General features: G+C 42.2%; 1 protein-coding gene across 3 annotated transcripts in view; it reads left to right on the top strand.

Annotated features, from left to right (window-relative positions):
• The window catches only part of TMTC4 (transmembrane O-mannosyltransferase targeting cadherins 4), a 115,706-nt gene that overhangs the window by 28,203 nt on the left and 61,752 nt on the right, over positions 1-25,751 (top strand). For all 3 annotated transcript variants that reach the window (XM_044284930.1, XM_044284928.1, XM_044284929.1), the window contains 2 exons: positions 9,213-9,328; positions 22,103-22,316. In XM_044284930.1, the coding sequence (XP_044140865.1) occupies positions 22,173-22,316 (144 nt within the window). In that variant the 5' untranslated portion in view covers positions 9,213-9,328; positions 22,103-22,172. The remainder of the gene's footprint in view (positions 1-9,212; positions 9,329-22,102; positions 22,317-25,751) is intronic.

Raw genomic sequence — 25,751 nt, 5'->3', positions numbered from 1 at the left:
ATATTAAGTTTAAATCCCCCCTTTCCCAATTTTACATATAAAATATATAAACAATAAATAAATTAACATATTATATAGCGCTGTCTAAATTATTAAAGAATATCTCCTATGCGGTGAGCATTTGCCATTTTTTAGTCACCTTGTCACCTCAAAAAATTGGATAGGACTGTTCTATTATGGGCCGAACGTTTCATAAAATGCAAAATGCAAGCGGCTTTTTTTGGTGTGTTTTTTTTTTTTTTTTTCCGTGGTATTGAGTATCGCAATACTTTTTTTTTATGGTGACGAAAGCTAATCAAAATTTTGGTATCAAAACAACCCTACGCCGATCTGATCGGCGTAGCGTTGTCACGATACCCAAATTTTGATTCTGTTTCGATTTGGCGACTAAATTTTTAAGTTCAGGAGCCAATGGCTACTAGGTATTTTTTTTTTTTTTTTTTAGTCTGGAGCACTGCCACACTATGTAAAGGCTTTATCTCACAATGACATATGCAGCAATGGCTGAAAAAAATAACTTTTTTTCCCCCCAAACTTGTGTTTGTTTAATAGCTAAATATTACAGCACTATATAACCGTTGAATTTCACACGTGCTTATGCTGCAAGGCCAGAAAAATAGTGGATTTTGGCAAAGTGTGTTTTTAAAAACACAGAAAATGATGGGTATATTTCTAGCTTAAATTGCACACTGAATAAGCCTGCAAATGCACCAGATGTTGTAAAAAGGTGATTTTTTTTTTTACAAACATTATTTGTGCTGTTTTTAAAGCTTGGATTTCAATGTCCCAAAAGCTCAGATGCAGTCCTGGTGCACTGAGCTTGCATAAAATGGCCACTGCTGCCGCCCACCTAACTGACTTATAAAAGTTAATTTTTTTCGGTCACTGGGCTCAGGGCAGGATAAAAAAAATTGTGCCCTGCACCCACACAACACAATGTATGTAGATCGCGGAGTTAGATTCACGTTTTGAACAAAGATTCTCTCCCTGAAATCACCAGCCGCATCCTCTCCCTACACTAGTAACAGCAGAGTGACGTGCGGTGCTACGTGACTCCAGCTTATATAGAGGCTGGGTCACATGCTACACTGGCCAATCACAGCCATGCCATTAGTATGCATGGCTGTGATGGCTTCTAACGGCACAGAGTTAAACGCTTGTTGTTTGGTTGCTCTGCAGCCTTTCAAAAAGCGCCGAACACCGAACCCAAACTTTTACTGAAATGTTCGGGTCCGGGGTCCAAAAAATCCTAAAGTTCGGTATGAACCCGAACTTTACAGTTCGGGTTCGCTCAACCCTAGCCATAGGCCTAACTAACTAGGACAAAGTCCTCAAAAATACAAATACTGCCACAAAATGGGATAGTTTTAAAAGCATCCTAAAGTCGAATTGTGAGAGGTACATACCTTATGGAAATAAATGGTTAAGGAACACGAAAAAAAAACAGTGGTTCAATAAAACTGTAAAGAAAGCAATAAATGACAAAAAGAAAGCATATAAAATCACTAAAACAGGAGGGTAGCGAGGAAGCACTGTAAAAGGAAAAAAATTGAATATGTAAAAGACAAATGAAATCAGCCAAACTAGAGACCGAGAGATTAATTGCCAAAGAGAGTAAAACTAACCCTAAAATGTTATTTAATTTTATAAATGGTAAAAAGTATAAATCTAAAGGTGTCAGCCCTCTACAGAGTAATGAGGGGGGAGTTGCAGAGAGCGACGAGGCGAAAGCAATTGCCCCCCCCCCCCCCCCCATCCTAAGAGAATTAAGTAATGTCATAGCCAGACCCTTATTTCTGATATTTAAGGACTCTCTATACTGACAGGGAGTGTTCCACAGGATTGGCACATAGCAAATGTGGAGCCAATATTCAAAAAGGGTCCAAAAACAGGGCCCGGAAACTATAGGCTGGTAAGTTTAATATCTGTCATGGGTAAACTGTTTGAAGGTTTTCTAAGAGATGCTATCTTGGAGTACCTCAAGGAAAATAAGCAAATAGCACCATATCAGCATGGCTTCATGAGGGATCGGTCATGTCAAACTAATTTAATCAGTTTCTATGAGGAAGTAAGTTGTAGACTTGACCGCAGTGAATCAATGGATGTCGTAAATCTGGACTTCTCCAAAGCATTTGACACTGTACCACATAAAAGGTTAGTATATAAAATGAGAATCCTCGGACTGGGAGAAAACGTCTGTATGTGGGTAAGTAACTGGCTTAGTGCTGGAAAACAGAGGGTGGTTATTAATGGTACACACTCAGATTGGGTCACTGTCACTAGTGGAGTACCTCAGTGGTCAGTATTGGGCCCTATTCTCTTTAACACTTACACTACCAGCGCCTTACATGTACGGCGCTGGTACGATGTGTAAACATGATGCCTGCTCGCACGTGCAGCGGGCGTCATGGTTGGCAGATCTCTGCTGTTTCATAAAGCAGAGACCTGCGGCTAATTACCGTGACTGGCAATAATGCCGATTGCGGTAATTAAATGCTTTAGATGCCGTGATCAAGTGAGATCAGCTTGCGCTTCCGGGCTTCCTACCTATTCCCCGTGTGTCCAATCCGGACATAGTTAGTTGCGCTGAATACTGTAAGCCTTACTGAGTAGGCTAACAGTATTCAAACTGCAATTCTTATTTTGGCCACCAGAAGGCAGGCAAGGATAAGAAGTGAGCAAAGGTGAGCAAAATGAGCTAATATTAAATTCCTGATTTAAACAAAAAAAAAAAGCTCATATATGAGGCACATAATGATCACAAAAAAGAAAAGTTAGATATATTAAAAATATATAAATTTTAATTGCCCCCCTTTCCGTATAATTAAAAAATAAATACCTAAATAACAAATATAAACATCATGGGTATCGCCGCAACCGAAAATGCCCATACTATTGAAATAGAAAAAAAAAATCCAATACGGTGAATGGTATAACGGAAAAAAGGGTCAAAATGGCTGAATTGCCATTTTTTTCATTGCTTCTCTTACCCCAATTTTTTTTTATAAAATGTGATCAAAAAGTCACACATACTCCAAAATGGTATTAATTAAAAGTACAGATTGTTTCACAAAAAATTAGCCCCATAACAGCTCAGTAGACATAAGTATAAAAAAAGTTATGGGGGTCAGAAAACGGGGATGAAGGGCATGGGTCAATTTTGCTGGGAACAAAACCCGTAAACGGTGGAGGGATTGCATTTATTTTTATTCTTTTCCAATTCCACCCCATTTTTATTTTTTTATTTTTCACTGCTTCCCACAGCATTTTATGCCATAATTAATGGTGGCATTAGAAAGTACAACTTGTACCGCCAAAAAATAAGCCCTCATACAGCTATGTGACCAGAAAAAAAAAAAAAGTTATGGCTTACGGAAAATAGGAAGGAAAAATGAAAACGCAAAATGAAAAAACCACCGGTAGCCAAAGGGTTAATCTGTGTGTGTGTGTGTAATGATCTTGCAGAAGGCTTGCACAGTAAAATTTTTGCAGATGACACTAAACTGTGTAAAGTAATTGACATAGAAGAGGATAGTATTCTGTGTGTGTATGTGTGTATATATATATATATATATATATATATGTGTGTGTGTATATATACTTATAATTACACTACAGTGGACAGTATACTGCTACATAGATTGGAGGCTTGGGCAGAGAAGTGGCAGATGAGGTTTAACACTGACAAATGTAAGGCTATGCACATGGGAAGGAAAAATGCAAGTCACCCGTACATACACTGGGTAACACTGACATGGAAAAGGATCTAGGAATTTTAGTTAACAGCAAACAGCTGTAGAAACCAGTGTCGGGCAGCTGCTGCCAAGGCCAATAAGATAATGGGTTGCATCAAAAGAGGCATAGATGCACGTGATGAGAACATAGTCCTACCACTTTACAAATCACTAGTCGAGGGGGAGGGGGCACATAAGATACCACAGTCAAAAATGGGGAACTAATAACGTTTACCACTTAATCATACTGCAAAACTAAATAAGTATATATAAATAATACAAGAGTATTGCGGTATTCAGAGATACCTGATGTTATCTGATGTTAAATCCCCAAGCCACATTCTTTTCTGACTCCGCAGGCCCTGCTAGGCTGAAATACACAGGCAGCCAATGGCAGAGCTGCCCTCTCCCTCCCAGCCAATAGCAGCTGAGGTGGGCGGGAGAAGATTCACTTGACTGCCGAGGAGCCCATAGTGAAGCGGGTGGGCAGCATTGGCAGTACTTTAAGTTTGGCAAAACTGACCGATCGCTGCTGTACTAGCAGCGGAGGCCAGCGTTTTAAAGGGAAATCCGCGGTGGGGAAAGGAATAACCTGGGGGGGGGGCAATTGCCCCCATCCCCTCTGTAGCAACGCCTATGCAGCCCACACGGAGTACTGTGTACAGTTCTGGGCTCCTGTGAACAAGGCAGACATAGCAGAGCTGGAGAGGGTTCAGAGGGGGAAAGTAATAACTGGAATGGGTGAACTACAGTTCCCAGAAAGATTATCAAAATTAGGGTCATGTATAAATATATCAGGGGTCAGTACAGAGATCTCTCCCATCATCTATTTATCCCCAGGACTGTGACTGTGACGAGGGGACATCCTCTGCGTCTGGAGGAAAGAAGGTTTGTACACAAACATAGAAGAGAATTCTTTACGGTAAGAGCAGTGCGTCTATGGAACTCTGCCTGAGGAGGTGGTGATGGGTGAGTTCACTAAAAGAGTTTAGAAGGGGCCTGGATGTACCGTATTTTTCGCCCTATAAGACGCACCTGCCCATAAGACGCACCTAGGTTTTTGAGGAGGAATAATAAGAAAATAAATATTTTTAACCAAAAAGTGTGCTTTTGGTGGGTTTTGAACTTATGGTGGTCTGTGCATGACATTACTATGGGGGATCTGTGGGTGGCACTGTTATGGGGGGGATCTATGGGTGGCACTGTTATGGGGGGATCTGTGGGTGGCACTGTTATGGGGGGGATCTGTGGGTGGCACTGCTATATATGTGTCACCCACAGATCCCCCACCCCATAATAGTGGCATCCACAGATGTCCTAATATACCGGAGCTAAATCTGTGGGAGGGGCCGGTGTAATGCAAATACGGCGGGGCCGGTGCGGTCATTGTACTCCGGCCCCGCCGCTCACTCACTGCTTTATTGCCTAAACCTTTTATAATAATAACTTTAATTGAAGTTCCGATCCCCAGCCCCATCTGTACTACTTGCTAAATGTCCTGTAGCAGGCAGAGCAGGGCGGGCGGCCGGCCGTAACTCACTGTGTCTGTGCCGCCTGACAAAGTGAAAAAAGAAGTTAAATAAAGTTTTACAAAAAAAAATAATTAAACGTTTCAAGTAAAATAAAAAAGTGCCCTTTTACCAAAATAAAGTAAAAAAAAAATTGAAAAAAATCGGGGGGAAAAGAAAAGTAGACATATTGGGTATCGACGCGTCTGTATCAACCGGCTCTATAAAAATATCACATGACCTAACCCCTTAGGTGAACACCGTCCCCAAAAATTTAATCTGTGCTAAAAAACTTTTTTTTTTTGTCACCTTACATCATTAAAAGTGCAACACTAAGCGATCAAAAAGGCATATGCCCCCCAAAATAGTACCAATCTAACCATCACCTCATCCCGCAAAAAATGAGCCCTTACCTAAGACAATCGCCCAAAAAAGGAAAAACTATGGTTCTCAGCCTATGGAGAGACTAAAACATGATTTTATTTTATTTTTTTCCTTTTCAAAAATGCTTATATAGTGTTAAATGTAAAAACAAATATAAAAAAATAAAATAAAGACATATTAGGTATCACTGCGTCCGTAACAACCTGCTCTATAAAAAATACCACATGACCTAACCCCTCAAAAACGGCGGCCCTCCATCTGTTGCAAAACTACAACTCCCAGCATGCCCAAACAGCCTACAGCTATCAGTCTACAGCAGGGCATTGTGGAAGTTGGAGTTTTACAACAGCTGGAGGGCCGCAGGTTGAGCATGCCTGCCTTACATCATGAAAGGTGTAATGGCAAGCGATCAAAAAGTCATACGCACCCCAAAATAGTGCCAATCAAACCTTCATCTCATCCCTCAAAAGTTATACCCTACCTAAGACAACACCCCTACCCCCCCCCCCCCCCCCAAAAAAATATGGCTTTCAGAATATGGAGACTCTAAAAAAAAAAAAAATGCTTTATGTAAAACTGAAACAAAACCAGTCATATTTGGTATTGCCACGTCTGTAACAACCTGCTCAAGAAAAATACCACATGATCTAACCTGTCAGATAAACATTGTAAATGACAAAAAATGAAAAACTGTGCCAAAACAGCTATTTTTTTTTGTTACCTTGCCTTACAAAATGTAATCTATAATAAAGAGCAAGCCTAAAATAGTACCAACAAAACTGCCACCTTTTACCGTAATTTCTAAAATGGGATCATTTTTGGGTCGTTTCTACTCTAGGGGTGCATCAGGGGGTCTTCAAATGTGACATGGTAGCTTAACATTATCCCAGCGAAATCTGCCTTCCAAAAACCATATGGCGTTCCTTTTCTTCTGTGCAATGCTGTGTGCCCATACAGCAGTTTACGACCACGTATGGGGTATTTCTGTAAACTACAAAATCGGGGCAATAAATATTGAGTTTTGTTTGGCTGTTAACCCTTGCTTTGTTAGTGGATAAAAATGGAAAATCTGCCATTTTCCATTAATTCTTGTGGAACACCTAAAGGGTTAACAGTTTGTAAAATCAGTTTTGAATACCTTAAGGGGTGTAGTTTCTAAAAGTGGGTCATTTTTGGGTGGTTTCTATTATTCTACCAAAGTGACTTCAGATCTGAACTGGTCCTTAAAAAGTGGGTTTTGGAAATTTTCAGAAAAATTTCAAGATATGCTTCTAAGCCTTCTAACGTAACGTAAAAAATAAAATGGCATTCACAAAATAATCCAAACATGAAGTAGACATATGGGGAATGTAAAGTAATAAAAAAATTTTTAGTTATTACTATCTATTATAAAAGTAGAGAAATAGAAATTTGCAAATTTTGGGTAAATCTATTTTTTTATAAATAAAAATGACATTTTTTTTACTCAATTTTACCACTGTCATGAAGTATTATGTGACAAGAAAACAATCTCAGAATAGCCTGGATAAGTACTATATTTTTCGCCCTATAAGACGCACCTAGGTTTTTGAGGAGGAAAATAAGAAACAAAATACTTTAAACCAAAAGGTGTGCTTTTGGTGGATTTTTAACTAATGGGGTTTTGTGGATCACACTAATATGGGGAATCTGTGGAGGACACTGTTATTTGGGATCTGTAGATGACACACTGTTATTTGGGATCTGTAGATGACACACTGTTATGGGGGATCTGTGGATGACACACTGCTATGAAGGGGATCTGTGGATGACACTGCTATGGGGGGGATCTGTGGATGACACTGCTATGGGGGGGGATCTGTGGATGACACACATACAGCATCTTATGCTATGTGCCATCCACAGTCCCCCCCCCCCCCCCCCAATAAGTGTCCCTGCAGTGTGAATGACCCCCAATACAGGGGCTGGGCGCCGGCATCTGGATTAGGAATGATAGCGGGGACCGATGCAGTTCCTGTATTCTAATGCACCGGCCCCGCTCACTGTTGTATAATCTTATCTAACCTGCATTGTTTAAAGTATAACTCGTATTTTTTTGTTATTATTATTATTTTTGGGAGTATTGGATTGTGGTGATTAATATCTCCTTGGTGGCCCTATTTCAACTTTTCACTGTGTATTCAATTACCCCTTAATTCCACAGTTTTGTTCCCTGTACTGCCTACTTTTACCTGTGCTTAAAATAGGGTTGCTAGGCATGGTCCGTCTCTCTGTTGAAGGACGGAGGACGCCGAAGCACACAGCGTGCAAGGTCAGATTACTGACAGCCAGGGACTGTAAGTAAGTAAATGATTAAAGCCAGGTCCTCCCCAGCAGCTGATAACAGTGCCTGGGCTGTGTGCACTTCTCCCTGTCCCTGCGCTTGGCAGACGCTCCCTCACTCAGCAGAATGGGACAATGCAGAGTGGAAGCAGCGCAGAGCAGGGAAGGGAGATCTGCCATCTGCTCAGTGAATAAATGAAAGCAACATGTGGTAAGAGCACCCCTTTGTGCTGCAGGAGATTAACCCTTTAGGGGGGAGGGCTCTGGTTACTGACACTTTTGGGGGGCTATTGTTACTGGCTAGTGATGGCAGGCGGGATTAGCCTCAGGGTGAGGGCAGTGGCGGCCATCTTAACTGAATAGTGAAATTGCAGTTGTATGCAGACTGGTTGCTAAGGGCTGAATCTTATTAAATATGGGGTAAGTCAGTCTAATAGTAACTGATTCTGGAATATCATGTTATTAGTAACTACATATATGAAAATTGAAATTGGGGTCTAAGTGTGACAGTTATCCTTTAAGATATAATAATCATGTGTAATCCAGCTGTACTACTTACAGCTAAGTTCTGTAGCAGAGAGGAGGCAGGAGGGAGGACGGGCGGGCGACGCGTCACTCACTACGTCACGCGCCTGTGCCGCCTGCTTCATTCATAAAGTGGGTGGCGCAGGTGCATGACCTAGTGAGTGACTTGCCACCCGGCCTGCCTCCTGCCTCCCTCCTCTGCTACGGAACTTAGCTGTAAGTAATACAGCTGAATTACACATGATTATTATATCTTAACAATGCCTACAGGTTAAGATGATTCAACAGTGAGCGGGGCCGGTGAATTAAAATACAGTGACTGCACCGGTCCCCGCTGTCATTCCTAATCCAGATGCTGGCCCCCAGCCCCTCCTCCCTCTCAGTTGATACACCCACGGCCGTGTATCATTGTAAATTGCAGCATGTCAGCAAGTGATACATGTCAGATTTGCTAAAAATGGCCTGGCCCTTAAGGGGTTAAAGGGGTAGTCCAGTAATTTCAAGTTATCCCCTATACAGCGTGCACGTGATAACTTTTAGATCGGTGGAAATCCTACTGCTGGGAACCCCATTGATCACAAAAATGGGGGCACCCTGAAATGAACAGAGTGGCTATTCGGGCATGTGCACTGCCACTCAATCTATCTCTTTTGTCTATTGAAAATTGAGGGTACTTGTAACTATGTAAGCTGTAGTAAATAATTTTAGGCAATGAAAGAAGTTTGATTTGATTATTTACACATCATGTTTTTATAAATAGGACCTCAGAGAAGAGACCTCAGTTAGCGATCTGTGGCTGCATGATTTTTGGGGCAGCAAACTCAGTAGCAATACAAGTCATAAATCCTACAGACCGCTTACAGTCTTAACATTCAGGTAAGATGTATGTTAGAAAAATCTAACCACTGACCATTATAACATTCTTTAATATATATTTGTTAGGCTACATGCACACAACCGTTATTTTGGTCCGCATCCGAGCCACAGTTTTTGTGGCTTGGCTGTGGACCCATTCACTTTAATAAAGCCGCAAAAGATGCAGACAGCACTCCGTGTGCTGTCCGCATCCGTTGTTCCGTTCCGTGGTCCGCAAAATAAATATAATCTGTCTTATTGTCCGTTTTGCAGACAAGAATAGGCAGTTATATTAATAATTTGCGGACCGCAAAACACACAACGGTCGTGTGCATGTAGAGATATATTATATATATTCCAAATAAGTATAACGCAGAACTCTATAGATAAAAAAGTGAAAAAATTTGATATTTATTCAACACATGTTGATAAAGGCAACGTTTCAGCTCTCACAGAGCCATTCTCAAGCCAAGTGTACATACAATAAAGTGACTGTGCATATATAGGAACATAATATTTTACATCTTTTCATATGACACTTTGATACAATGTAAAGTAGTCAGTGTACAGCTTCTATAACAGTGTGAATTTGGTGTGCCCTCAAAATACCTCAACACACAGTCATGAAGTACACCCCTAAGTGAAAATGGCCAAATTGTTCCCAAAGTGTCAATATTTTGTGTGGCCACCATTATTTTCCAGCACTAACTTAACTCTCTTGGACATGGAGTTCACTAGAGCTTCACAAGTTGCCACTGGAATCCTCTTCCATTCCTCCATGACAACGTCACGAAGCTGGTGGATGTCAGAGACCTTGTAAGGTCTGGAGACCTGCTTGGCCAGTTCAGCACCTTTTCCCTCAGTTTCTTTAGCAAGGCAGTGGTCGTCTTTGAGGTGTTTGGTGTCGTTATGATGAAATATTGCCTTGAGGCCCAGTTTCCGAAGGGAGGGGATCATTGTCTGCTTCAGTATGTCCTAGTACATGTTGGCATCCATGGTTCCCTCAATGAACTGTATCTCCCCACAGCTGGCAGCACTCATGCAGCCCAAACCATGACACTCCAACCACCATGCTTGACTGTAGGCAATACACAATTGTCATTGTACTTCTCACCTGGTTGCCGCCACACACGCTTGACACCATCTGAACCAAATAAGTTTATCTTGGTTCCTTCAGACCACCGGACATGGTTCCTGTAATCCATAGTCTACTTGTCTTTAGCAAACTGTCTGGTGGCCTTCTTGTGCATCATCTTTAGAAGATGCTTCCTTCTGGGACGACAGCCATGCAGACCACTTTGATGCTGTGTGAGGCGTATGGTCTGAGTACTGACAGGCTGATCCGCCACCCCTTCAACCTCTGCAGCAATGGTGGCAGCACTCATGCGTCTATTTTGAAAAGATTTATGACCACGTTGAGCACATGCACTCAACTTCTTTGGTCGACAATGGCAAGGCCTGTTCTGAGTGTAATCTGTTAAACCGCTGTATGGTCTTGGCCACCGTGCTGCAGCTCCGTTTCAGGGTGTCGGCAATCTTATTATAGCCAGGTCATCTTTATATAGAGCAACAATTCTATTTTTCAGAACCTCTGAGTTCTTTTCCATGAGGTGCCATGTTGACCTTCTATTGACCAGTATGAGAGAGTGAGAGCAATAACACCAAATCTAACACACCTGCTCCCCATTCACACCTGAGAACTTGTAACACTAAAGAGTCATATGACACCAGGGAGGGAAAAGGGCTAATTTGGCCATTTTCACTTAGGAGTGTTACTGACTTTTGTTGCCATCGGTTTAGACGTTTAATGGCTGTGTTGAGTTATTTTGAGGGCACACCAAAATTACACTGTAATACAAGCTCTACACTGACTGCTTTACATTGTATCAAAGTGTCATATCTTCAGTGTTTTCCCATGAAAAGATATAATAAGATATGTGAGGGGTGTAATATGTGTGTATGTAATGTATGTATGTATGTGTATATGTATGTATATATATATATATATAATATATATATATATATATAATATTTATTTGACTGTCTGTTCTTTATACTCAACCAAACGACTGAACTGATCTTCACCAAATCTGGCACATAGGTACATCAGGTGTCCGGGAAGGTTTTAGACCGGGTCTCAGCTCTCTAGGACGTACTGTTTCTGAGAGATTCCCAAAAAATGACCTGCATTAGCCAATACAAGCCTGCTAATGTTTCTCTTCATATGTCAACTGCCATTTACACGGTCACATGTCCCTTATCAGCCGATAGAAGCTCGCAGCTCCTACTCCAGGTTTCCATAACAACTGATCACAGGTTTTAGCAGTTCGCAGGTCCTTAAATATTCAGTCATATGACATGTATCAGCCAATATAAGTTTACATTTAAAGGGGTATTCTCATCTTCCCTTTTTATACTTACCTTCCTTGAGTGCGACTTTCACTTCCTGGATTCTTCTCCCGGCCGGGCCGTGCAATGTCCTGAACGCGCACGCCGCCGCGCATGTGCCATGGTGACTTATTTCTGGCCTGTATAGTACAGAGCCGGCGTGCGTGTTCGCGGCTCTGTACTATACTGGCCAGGAAGAAGTCATCATGGCAACATGTGGGGCGGTGTGTGCGTTCAGGACATTGAGCGGCCTGGACGGGAGAGAATCTTCAGTCTTCTGCGCAAGTGTGGCCCGGCGGGATCCGACAGGAGAGGTGGCCGTAACCAGGGGAGACCAAAGACAACATCAGGTAAGAGGGGCCTTATTTTCTAAAAAAAAAAAAAAAAGGGTGGGAATTGGGTAATAAAATGTATTTAGAAAAATGATCACTGTCAAATCATTAACAGATTTAACAGTGATCATTAAGATGAGAATACCCCTTTAATTTACCAGGTTTTCACACAGGATAGGATTAGTTACACAGCTCAGCAGTCAGTGGGGCTGGGTACTTTAGATGTTACTGTTATAGTGGATAGTGTCTAACACACACAAACATTAAATGAAATATACCTGTGCGAAGCTGGGTCCTTCTGCTAGTGTGTGTGTGTGTATATAATATAATATAAACATACACACACGCATGCATTCTTCTTACTACATAGAGTTGTTTATGCAAGAAATGCCTATGGAGTTTTATATGCTTTGCCTGCACATGTGTGTGTGTAATATATGCTTGCTTTGTGGAAGTTTTCACCTCTTTCCCCTTGTGTTTTTTCCTGTTTTGTTGTATTACAAACTGGAATTTGTGCAATCGACCTGATGACAAAGTAGTACCAGTTATTACCATGATATGAAAAAAGTACCTTGTTTTAAAAACTGAAGAGTTTTGAGCACATATGTATTCACCCCCTTTGCTATGAAACCTGTGAGGCTGCCTGTACATGATGCAATCCTGGCAATTGGCAAACATCCGCATACGCATCTTGTACTTGCAGCCTAAGGCTACTTTCACACTAGCGTTTTTTGCGGATCAGTCAAGGACCTGCAAAAAACGCTTCCGTGAAAATAATACAACCGCATGCATATGGGCAGTCTAACTTCAGAAGTAACATATTTAGGTGAATAATATCCCCCCTATGTGCAGTCATTGTTTCACATGATGCGAGTATAAATATGAGTATGAATCTGCAAAACTGCTAAGCAAGGAAAATGTATAGATCAGGCTTGCATTATTTAAAAAAAAAAAACAGATTACTGGGATTTTCTAATCATGAGAACGGGGGCCATTACTTACTATTTATTGGAGTGTCGGACACACATGCCTGTCCACCACTCCATTCAACTCTATGGTACTGCTGGAAATGGCCAAGTACAAGTTCTTGGCTATCTCTGTCAGCCCCATAGAGCTGAATAGAGCCATTGGCACACATGTGTCCACCGCTTCATTCAAACGGGCCCAATTCTAGTAATCGTCTGGGGCCCCAGTGATCAGACCACTGCCATCTATCCAAAGGATAGGGGATAAGTTATCTTCATGGCAACTCCTTTAAATGAAAACATAAGACATTTGTTCCTCTTGTCAGATGAGACTAAAACTGAACTTTCTGTCTATCATGGGAAACTATGAAGGGCATTTACTGAAGTGTTTACGCCACTAGCCACTATTGTGGCGTAAAAAAGTCAAGTTATGGCCCATGCTATAATTGCGCAATAATTTGTAAATGGTCGCTTCCCTTTTTAACAATGGTCACAAAAGTGGGCCGGGGTTAGTGGGGGGGGGGGGGGAGGGGGTGTGGCCTACCACGGGCCACCAGATTTACTATCATTTATACCAGAAACTGGCATAAATAATAGTTCAGACCTAGATTTCGCAGTCTGGTGCATGGCCTGCCTGGATATGCCTTTGCCTCTAAATTTGGTGGATTCTGCACCGACAAACTGGTGTTTGTACCACCAGTCTTAGTATATCTCCTCCTATGTGTGGAGCAAACCCAACATTTCCCATCATCCTAAGAGCACCATTCCCACAGTGAGGCATGGTGGTGGCAGCATCATGTGTGGATCCTTTGAGGAAACCTATTTCAGTCTGCCAGATACTTGAGACTGATATGGAGGTTCACCATATGACCATATTTATATATGCTGCTAAAGCTGGAAGGGTTTAATCCCTTAGTGACCAAGCACATTTTTTTTTAAACCGCATTCCAATATAACCTTTTAGTTTTTTCATCAATGTACTTGTATGAGGTCTTTTTGCAGGACATGTTTTAGTTTTTAATGCACCATTTTGGGTACGTGTAATGACTGATTAAAGCTAGCTGTTTAGCTAAAACCCCTTTTGTTTACATCAGTAAAAAGGCATATTAGTTGTCACTAAGGGGTTAAGGGGAACATTTAGATGTCTTGCAGTTGCCGAGTCAATGTCAAGACCTCAATCCAATGGAGAATCTGTGGCATGACCTTGAAGACGGCTGTGCACCAACTCAATCCATCTTTGTTAAAGGGGTTCAGCAGTTTTTTTTTTAACTGATGATCTATCCTCTGGATAGATCGGCGGGGGTCTGACACCCGGGACCCCTGCCGATTAGCTGCATGAGAAGGCAGCGGCGCTGGCAGTAGTGCCGCGGCTTTCTCGCTGTTTACCGCAGGCCCAGTGACGTCACGACTAGTATCAATGGCCTGGGCGGGGATAAGCTCTGTTCACTTGAATGGAGCTTAGCTCCGCCTAGGCCATTGGATACTAGTCGTGACATCACTGGGCCTGTGGTAAACAGCGAGAAGGCGGCAGCGCTACTGCCAACACCGCTGCCTTCTCGAACAGCTGAGTGGCAGGGGTCCCATGGGTCGGACCCCCACTGATCAGATGGTGATGATCTATCCAGAAGATAGATCATCAGTAAAAAAACAAAAAACTGCAGAACCGCTTTAAAAAGGACCTTTCATGGTTTTGTATTAATTGCAATAAATACCTTTTACTTTGGGCCACCCTGCCTGATTTTATTAATTTTTTTAAATATTGCTTCTGCGCCCCACTGTGCCCACCGTAGTTTTTGTGCGCAGTATGCTAATACTAAGCATCGGTACAGGGAGGAGGAGACTCCAGGGTTTCTCAATGGGGATATCTCCTTCTCCCTGACTGTGACGCTCTCCCCTGTGATTGGACTACGGCACAGCCAGGGAGAAGGAGACGCCCATTGAGAAACCCTGGCGTCTCCTCCTCCCTGTACCGATGCTTAGTATTGGCATACTGCGCGCGAAAACTACGGTGGGCGCAGAAGCAATTTTTTTATTTTTTTTTTAAAGGCAGGGTGGCAGCATCAGCCCCCCCAAGTAGAGGTATTTATCGCAATTAATACAAAACCATAAAAGGTCCTCTTTAAAGGAGGTGGAGCAGTTTTGCCTGGAGGAATGGGCTGAAATTCCTAGGTGTGCTACACTAACACAGACATACCCTTGTAATTCCGGCAAATGGTATTGACTTTCAGGGGATAAATATTTATGCATATTAAAGTTCTTTGTTTTTGGCTTAATCATTGTTTGTATCAAATGTAAAAAATATTTAGCACCTTCAAAGTGGTAGACATTAGTGATGAGCAAAGCCAGCTTCGAATCCTAGTCTCTTCGCTCAAAACTTATGTTTAATGCTGTACGGAGATCCGTCCCTGTACAGCATTAAAATTTACAACCGCCGATGGCGAAGGGAGTTATTTATTAGATTGGTGCTATTTTTTGCAGGAAACCGTTACCAGTCTACTCTAGAATTGTCTTCTATACATAAATAGCAAATTTAGACAATTTTATGTTTCTGAGTTTTGTGCAATTAAAAAACTCGTGTTTTCTCCATCATATTTCAAATATAACGCAGCTAAAATGGCAAATTATCAGTGCTTTACATCTCCAGTATTACATTGGCCCATCGGCACCATGATTATCCCCACAATGTTCTGTTGTGTAGATTCAGTGCCCACATATGAGATGACTGAGCAGGGCAGTTGTTGAATACAGCGGCGGGGCACAGGAGATGACAGTTCTCTTCCCCTCCGATGTTCTTGTCAGCAGCGCAGTGGAGAAGGAGTCTCTCCCTCCCCCCTGTGCTGCTGCCGCCAATAAGAAGAGTGACGGGAGGAGGAGGGGAGGGGCTGTGGTCACTGCGCTACCAATGAAGATAACTGACCTGTTAATACAAATACAGGAGGCGAGAGCCGGAATCAAATAGCCGACACCCGACCTCCTATGACAGGGAGCTGCGAGCAGCGGCAGTTAACCCTTCAGTTGCGCCCCAGTATAATAAACATTGGTGGCGCAGTGCACCCCCCCCCCCAACACTCCAGTATAATAAACATTGGTGGCGCAGTGCCAATGAGGCTTAAAAAAATAAATAAAAATTAACTCGCCTACTCCAATTGATCGCGCAGCTGCCGATCTCCTGTTCTTTCTTCAGGACCTGTGGTGACATCACTGAGCTCATCACATGGTCCATTACCATGGTGATGGATCATGTGATGAGCACAGTGATGTCACCACAGGTCCTTTGACAGGTCCTGAAGAAAGAACAGGAGACTGGCAGCTACGTGATCAATTGGAGGAGGTGAGTTCATTTTTAAAAAAAAATTTAACGCTCAATTCACCTTCTACTAAGCATTCTGTATTAAAGAATGCAATTATTTTCCCTTATAACCATGTTATAAGGGAAAATAACACAGTGAATAGACTTTCATCCTAGCAACCATGTGTGAAAAATCGCACCGCATCTGCACTTGCTTGCGGATGCTTGTAATTTTCAGGCAGCCCCATTAACTTCTATGAAAAACACACAACATAGAGCATGCTGCGATTTTCACGCAACGCACAACTTATGCGTGAAAATCGCCGCTCATGTGCACGGCCCCATAGAAGTGAATGGGTCCGGATTTAGTGCGAGTGCAATGCGTTCACCTCACGCATTGCACCTGCGCAGAAATCTCACCCATGTGAAAGGGGCTTAGGGGTGAATAGGACAAGAGTTCCAGCCCCTAAGGGGACTAATAGTAAGTAAAAAAAAAAAAAAAAAAAAACGATACCGGTATAGTGTTGTCACGATACCGAAATTTTGATTCGGTTTTAATTTGGCTCCTAAAATTTTTCAGTTCAGGAGCCAATGGCTACTAGGTATTTTTTTTTTTTTTTTTTTTTTTAGTCTGGAGCACTGTTACGGACGTACCGAGACATATGGACGTCCCCATGACGGTGACTGGCAGGAGATCTTTGAGACTGGCAACACGTGGTTTGATTTGACATGTTTACCTTGTGGCTCAATAGGCGTCTATGTTGTTTCTGGTACTGGCCACACCCTTAACCTCCAGGTGTTGCTATTATGGTCATTTAACTTTCCCTATTTGTAGTTGTTTCTCCCACAATGCTGTGCGGTTTTATAGCTTCAGTTGGACCTGTGGATAGCTGGTATTTGAATCTCGGCTGAGTTCCTGGTGCTGCCATAGCTTCTTGGACATTAAGTGTTACCTTTCCCTTTTTGTATTTTGTCTTTTCTGTGTTTTGCATTTCTTGTTTTGTATTAGGGCTTAGGGAGACTCCCGTTCATTCTTCCTTTTGGAGGAACAGGTTATCTCTTTCCTGTCATTAGTACCAAAGTCCTTTAGGGTTAGATAGGACTTTAGGTACTCCTGTGTATGAACTCTCCTACCTCTGGGGTCTGTTCATACTGGTAGTCAGTCAGGGCTTTGATTAGGGTTTTCATTAGGTGTCCATCTTCCTTCCCTAGTTTTTAGGCCTTATTTCCTTTTCCCTTTCCCTTCTATGTTCGGTGTGGGGTTTCCCTCCCACACTAGAGCGTGACACTGCTGGTGCAGTGATCAGTGAGCCCTCTGACTCAGATGCTCAGCCTCTGGACTCACTGATCACTGCACCAGCATGCTCTATCTGAGCACCTAACACAGGGAGAACACTGGAGAGTTTAGCATCGTACTTTACATTCCGGTGTCAAGACTCCGAGAGGTATGATTACCTCTTGTCTGGCAGTCAGCTTCTCGCCTGTCGGCATCTGCCTCCTCAGTCAGAAGAATGCAGTCATGCTGCACTCTAAGGCCCCTTGCAGACGAGCGTGAGCGGATTAGATCCGGACGCGTTCAGTGAACAATGCAAGATCATTCAGTTTTGTTTGCTATCGCGTTCAGTTTTTATTGCGCAGGTGCAATGCGATTTAATGTGTTTTGCACGCCCATGATAAAAAACTGAATGTTTACAAACAACATCTCTTAGCAAACACAGGCGCATCGCATCCGCATTTGCTTGCGAATGTGATGTGATTTTCACACAGCCCCATTCACTTCTATGGGGCCAGCGTTGCGTGAAAATCGCAGAATATAGAACATGCTGTGATTTTCACGCAACGCACAAGTGATGCGTGAAAACTAATGCTCATATACACAGACCCATTGAAATGAATGGGTCCGGATTCAGCGCGGACGCATTGCGTTTGCATCACGCATTGCACCCGCACGGAATACTGGCTTGTTTGAAAGGGGCCCAAGTGATCCCAGTGGTCTGCTGTCTGTCCACAGATCCTTATCAGCTTGTTACCAGACATCAGTTGGCCTCCCCAGTGGCTGCTCTCCCATCTTCATGGATCTTTCCTCTACCAGCCACTAGTTAGCCTACACAGTCAGGGACTCTGGAGCAACACGGAGAAGCAGCGCGCCGAAATTGGCCAATGAACAGCCTCCCTCCCTATGACAGGCCGAACTGGATGGAAAAATGTATTTTTTCGGCCTTATGTACTATGTTACTTACTTGCTTCTAACCCTACACCACTTGGATGTTTTGGGCAAGAGCAGTATTGCTGTGCAGCCCATGAGATTCACAGTGTGCAGTGCGCTGGTTAACTACATGAAAAGCCTTAATGCATATTCATATGCATTAGCCTTTTTTTCAAAGCGTAAAATTGCCTGAACAGGTGTCTATGATACTTCTACAGGCGTTATTGCGGCTTCTGCTGGCTTCCCATCGCCCAGCAAATTAGTTCATAATATTAGCAATGACATACAAGGCTGTGCACAACATGTCCCCTCCATACAACTCTGACCTAATCTCTCAATACATAATACTTGGTCTCCGCGTTTGCTACTCAAATTCTCCTACCCAATTTCTCCTATTCATCCCCTATACTCCGGTATTTGCTTACTCAGCACATCAGACTATTCCCTGATCTTTAGAAAACCTACAAAAGCAACCTGAAAACCCACCTCTTTAGGAAAGCCTACAACCCACAATAATTCTACCTTACCCACTGTCTCCTCCCACCTTTCCTTGTAGATTGTAAATCCTCAGCGGCAGGGTCCTCTCTCTCCCTTCTCTGTGTTATTCTGTCAATCATGTTCTTCATACTTATTGTGCTTGTTTATTGATGACCTATTCTCAGGATAGAAAAGCAAAAACACAATGAAACGGCACCCTGCAACGCTGAATATACCGTATGTAATTGCACTAATGCTGTATTCACTATAGAAATGAACATGATACACTCAGCAAACACACCTTGACCAAAGTACCCCTGTGTCCATCCACCACGGCAAGGTGACCATTTTTAGATGGGACCCTACTCTAGAATACTCCTCTCCTTGTGCCAGTAGGATCCATCTATATACTGCTCTAATTTTAAACAGTCTTTGAAATGATGGGTTAATGTAGATTCATAAAATTTTATGTGCAGACTAAGGCCCCCTTCACACGGACGTCGTAGGTGAGGGCTGGATGCGTTCAGGGTGCATTGCGGGAGTAGGCACGCAATTGCAGTCAGTTTTGGCTGCAGTTTTTTCCGCACAAGTGCAATGCATTTTGCACGCGCGTGAGAAAGAAACTGAATGTGGTAGCCGAACTTCTTCACTGAAGTTCCGGTTTGGCGTTCTGTAGATTTTATTATTTTCCATTATAACATGATTATAATGGAAAATAATAGCATTCTTTAATACAGTATAATGTCAATTGAGGGTTAAAACATAATAAAAACATAACTCGCCTCATCCACTTGATTCTGCAGCCAGCATCGTCTTCTTTATTCTTCTTTCAGGACCTGCAAAAGGACCTTTGACGTCATGAGCATGGTGACGTCATCGCAGGTCCTGCTGAATGAAGATAGGATTTTCTACCTTCATTCAGAAGGACCTGCGCTGACGTCACCACGCTCATTACGTCATCAAAGATCCTTTTGCAGGTCCTGAAAGAAGACTATGCCGGCTGTGCGATCAAGTGGATGAGGTGAGTTTATTTATTTTTTTAACCCCTCAAGGCACGTTTTCCTAAGCATTCTGTATTAAGAATGCTATTATTTTCCCTTATAACAATGTTATAAGGGAAAATAATACTGTAAATTTACTTTAATGGGGTCCGGGCGTGCTCATCCCTATCATCTCCTAGCAAACATGCGTGAAAATCGCACCGCATCCGCACTTGCTTGCGATTTTCATTCATTTCTATGACACCTGCGTTGCGTGAAAGACGAAGAATATGGAACATGCTGAGATTTTCAATCGACGCACAAGTGATGAATGAAAATCACCACTTATCTGAACATCCCCATTGAAGTGAATGGGTCTGGATTAAGTGCGGGTGCAATGTATTCACCTCACGCATTGCACCCGTGTGAAAGGGGCCTAACTTTTTTTTTGTTTGTTTTTTTACAGTATGCATGTGGAGGTGTGGCTGCCTTCATTTTGGTCGTGCACGTAAACCCCACATCTTTCCTAATTGCCGAAATTGCTAGATCCACATGCATGCAATGGTATTTTGTCAGGCAGAATGTCTATACTTGTGTCGGAAACCTGGTGGACTCCATTTTAGTGATGGCAATAGCTATCCAGCTATTTTAGTCCAGCAATAGCATGAAAGTAGATATGGCCAGTGTAGAGCAAGTGAAAATTGGTAGCCCAGGTAATTATTATATGTTTAGCGTAACATAAAATCTCCCTAACAGCAACATAAAAGGAATTCTCCAGTAATTAGATATTAATGGCCTATACTCAGGCGTCTCCTTAGCATGCCGCCCCCCTCCCCCTTCACAGGGAATTCTTGTGATTGCATCACTGAAATCATGGGTTCCCTAGCACTCGCTTGAATGCAAAAGCAGCTGGGACCATAGCAGTCAAGAGAAGGACCGTTTTGAAGAATGGACCATTAATGCACATCTGTGTACACTTTTCTGTTCACATTTATGGGACTGCCAAGTAAAGCTCCATTAAAGTGAACCGATGGGTGGTCACACATGCTTACTACTGCCCCTCTTCTCAAGTAGCACTTGGGGACCAGTGGGACAAGTTGACTGTCTCTTTCAAATAAAATTTGTAATGCACTAGAACAGGTGCCACCAACATTGGCACTCCACTCTGTTGTGAAACTACAATTCCCAGCATTTACTTCTGTGGGACCTCTAAGAAGTCCAGAGCAAGTGATCATGCTGGAGGTTGCCTACCCCTGCCCTGGGACCTATAAAACTGAAAACCATGCATGCTCATCACATCTGCACAGACATGTATAGTGATGTAGTCATATAGTACCACGCCTATTAATATAAACTTGTCTCCAAGCAATACTTCAAGGGGAGAATACTTCAGTAAATCAACATGCAATAGCCTATGGACAGAATTTGTATGAAAAAAGAGACATCGTTGTGCCAAATTGACATGTTTGGATCTGATATTGTAAGGTAGTTGAAGTGGGTGTGTCACTTCAGCAAATAGCATTTATAATGTAGAGAAAGTTAATACAAGCCACTTACTAATGTATTGTGATTGTCCATACTGCTTCATTTGATGGCTGGATTCATTTTTCTATCGCATTATACACTGCTCGTCTCCATGGTTACGACCGCCCTGCAATCCATCAGTGGTGGCTGTGCTCACTATTGAAAAAATCACCAGCCTATGCGCGCTCCCACCAGAATGGCCGTCTCCTTTTCCAATAGCGTGCAAGCACGGCCACCACTGCTTGATTGCAGGGTGGTCGTAACCATGGAAACAAAGTGTATATTGTGATGGAAAAATGAATAAAACCTACAAAGGAGGCAATATGGACAATCACAATACATTAGTAAGTGCCTTGTATTAATTTTCTCTACATGGTAAATGACACGTGCTGAAGTGAGTGAACCCCAGTAGTGCCACTAAAATGGAGCGTTGTGTAAACGTGCCAGTGCACAGCATCCAAAGCGTTGACACCAAGAACTGCCATCTTTACTTTATTAGTATAAAATCTTGTCACACTTGCATGATTTGGACACTGTTGTATTAGCTGGTGGCTTTCTTGTGATGTATAGCTAAGTACAAGTGTTCTTCAGATGCATTTTTTTATTAATAAGTTCCCTTTGTAATATTTTGCAGGATCAGTTATGCCCTTGCAGGAGGTTTACAACCAGTTGGGTTTCATGTAATCAACATCATATTGCATTGCATGGTGTCTGTCCTGATGCTTGATGTCTTTTCACTACTGTTCAGTGGCGGAGAATGTGACAAAGGAAAAAAAAATATTTATGTCCCCAAGGCAGCATTACTGAGTGCTTTGTTGTTTGCAGTTCATCCAGTACATACAGAATGTGTAAGTATATGATCCACCTTCCCTCCTGCAAGACAATATTAATCTGCACTGGTACAGTGCACCACAGAGTCATTTCTGATCATCCTCACATTTCCATTTTTTTTTTTTTTTTTTAAGGATATTTCTTATTTTCGTTGTTTTTTTGTAAAAGACACTATGGTACATGAGTGATGCTTGTAGCAGGTGTTTTGTGGAAGTAGGGGTACAGATTCTTGGAAACAGTCACGTGAAAAATCCCTGTGGTCTGCCATCTGTACTGCGTTTTATAAATGCAATCCAAATATACATTATATTTTTTAACCCCTTCTGCACCTTAATGTACTATCAGCTGAGCTCTCGCTGTAACAACTGAGATTAGATAACTCTGATCCCACCTGTTTAACCCCCTAAGTGCCACTGTTAGAAGTGACTGATAGCTCCACTGACCACCTTCTCCTAACCCGCGAAACAATTGCAGTGTGCTGTGGCAGCCAGAGGCCTAACAATGGCCCCTTGGGTCTGCCCTCTCCAGAAACATTGTATTGTATTGTACTGTACTAGTGATCACTGTGTTAGAAGTTCCTTAGTGGGAACTAACCCCTTAATGACCCAGCCATTTTTTTTCCTCCCGACCTTCCAAGAACCGTACATTTTATAATTTTCTATTTACATAGTCATATGAGGCTTTTTTTTTTTTTCTTTTTGTATTTTTGTCTACAGAGCTGTATCATGGCCTGTCTTTTAAGGGCTGAGCTGTAGTTTTTACTGGTACCATTTTAACTTCTTATTCTTTTTTTTTTTTTTTTGGTGGGGGCAAGTTGGAAAATCCGTTTTTACTGACACAATATGGTGCAATTGAAAACGGATCCGCCTCCCTTTGACTTTCAATGTAAGTCAAAACAGATTTTTTTTTTTTTTGTGTGTTCATGGTAATGCAAACGGATCCGTTCTGAACGGATACAAGCATTGGCATTATATCTGCACAGACGGATCTGCAACTAAACGCAGGTGTGAACGTAGCCTAATGGTTGTTAGTCCCTTTAGGGACTTTTATATGAAATCTTCTGATCGCTTTTACTACAGACTGCAATACTAATGCAGGCTATGGGATTTATACTGGTTGTCTGTCAAGCTGTGGCACGGCATTGCAGGCAGCTTACTCTGACAGGCTTGAGAACATTGAGCTGGCCCCGGGCTGTAGTAGCAACTGATCGGAGTCCCTCTATTTTGCCTTGAGGGCTCTGAACGAAGGACAGGTAAGCCCCCATGCCTCAACATTCACTGTTGTCTGCAACATAAGGGCTTAAATAACCAGCATAGGAGTTCTTTCCAATCCCTGTCTTTGAGGCTGGGTGTCAAGTGCATTATACTCCATGAGCCTGTCCCATTATGCCCTGCTGCCCATAATGGATGTGTCCATCATGAGTCTTTAAGGGGTTAAAAAAATAGATAAATCACTGCGAAAGGTGCACCATAATGATATGCAACTGACAACACTGGTTAATCCCTCAAGCTGATGTTAAGAACTGAGACTTTAGCCAATCAATTCCAGTCAGGAATACATCGGAGCCCTTTTGCACCACCGTCAAGGTATCTCAGCGTGGCACTGGTTCCTACCACTAGACTACCTATGGTGTGTGAACACGGTCTAAAAGGTGCTAAGATCCAATTCTCAGCCAAACTCCCACATATCTCCACAGTAACATAGTGGATAAGGCTGAAAAAAGACCTTTGTCCATCCAGTTTGGCCTGTCATCCTGCAAGTTGATCCAGAGGAAGGCAAAAAAAAACTTGTGACGTAGAAGACAATTTTCCCCACTTTAGGGGAATAAAAAATTCCTTCCTGACACCAATCTGGCAATCAGAATATCTCCCTGGATCAACGACTCCTCTCTAGTAGCTATAGCCTGTAATATTACACTCCAGAAATACATCCAGGCCCCTCTTGAATTCCTTTATTGTACTCACCATCCCCACCTCCTCAGGAAGAGAGTTCCATAGTCTCACTGCTCTTACCGTAAAGAATCCTAGAATAGTGAGATCACTCAGGTAGTGGGAGAGATAAGGCTGTAGGCCCCACCTATAACAGGCCATGTGACACCGGCTACCAGGTGCAACAGAATGCTACCAGCAGCACTCTATGGCACATTCCAAACATATAAATATACAGTGATTTTTCGTTAAAAAAAGGGCAAAAAAATTAGAAGACATATACAAAAAACAGATTTCCCCTGTAAAAAAGCTAACAAGTGAAATTAATTGGTATCACTGAGTCACTTACCACCTCTCAATAAAATAGATTAAAAATGCTATCCAAATTCATATGTACCCCAAAACTGTTAATGAAAAATGTCAAACCCCCCCACAGAAAACAAGCCCTCACACAGCATCATAGATGAAAAAAAAAAAATGTTTGTCTCTCAGAATAGGGATACAAGATAAATGATTTCATAGAATAGAACATAAAAACCATGCACGTTTGTTATTGTCATAGTTGTAGCTATGGTAATATGTTACGGTAATATTTATGCCACACAGTTATGCAAAAAAAAATTTTTAAATGCAAACTTTTTTCCGGATCCGTTAGACTTGTGCATTGAAATACCAGATCTTTCTATTCGGAATGCATTGGGACAAAACTGATGTGTTTTTTCCAGTATTGAGACTCTTTACCGGATTTCAATACCGGAAAAGAATAACGCTAGTGTGAAAGTAACCTTGGGCCTTATCACAAACATTCAGGAAGACTGACTTCTGGGAACCTCACAGCTATAGCCATCATGTCTCCATCTGTGTCTTCCATTGGCAAACACATTGTTGGAGACATGATGACTATAGCGGTGAGGTTCTGTGGGCACTTGGGAAGGCATTATGGTGATGTTTGGTTCTCTTTAATTTAAATCCATTGTTTCATGTTTCTGAATGTCATTAAGAGAGGTTTTCAGGGATTACTATTGATGAAGTAGTTACTTACCTCTTGTACATCTGTTGCTGCTTTGATACTCCCATGGACATTACCTCACAGGGAATAACTGCATGAACATGGTCAGAACAGATGCAATAAAGATTAAAGAAATACATTACAAAATTACATCTACCTTCATAAATGATTATTTTAAAGGATTCTGATACAAACCAGAAAACCCCTTTTATTGTGAAACTGCATCTCTGAACCAATTTCAAATAATAATTGTGTAGCGATCATCTACTAATGAACTAATGTAAGGTTGGTATCAGAAATAAAATGTTTACTATGGGGGTCCAGTCTTGTTTCTGTCATTTTTGACTGTAGATATAGGTGGACTTAAAACCCAGTGGCACATATAGATCTCTGTACATCATCGGGCGTGTGTTTTAAAGATTGCGCCCGCTGCGGGCTCCATAGCCGCGGGTGACCGCCTGCTTCTTATAGCGGACACCCGTGGCTAATGTCCGCAACCAGCAGTAATGCCGATC

This window comes from Bufo gargarizans, chromosome 3 (assembly GCF_014858855.1).
Source record: "Bufo gargarizans isolate SCDJY-AF-19 chromosome 3, ASM1485885v1, whole genome shotgun sequence".
NCBI classification, from domain to species: domain Eukaryota; kingdom Metazoa; phylum Chordata; class Amphibia; order Anura; family Bufonidae; genus Bufo; species Bufo gargarizans.
The sequence above is the reverse complement of the archived record's forward strand: the minus strand, read 5'-3'. Positions and strand labels throughout refer to the sequence as shown.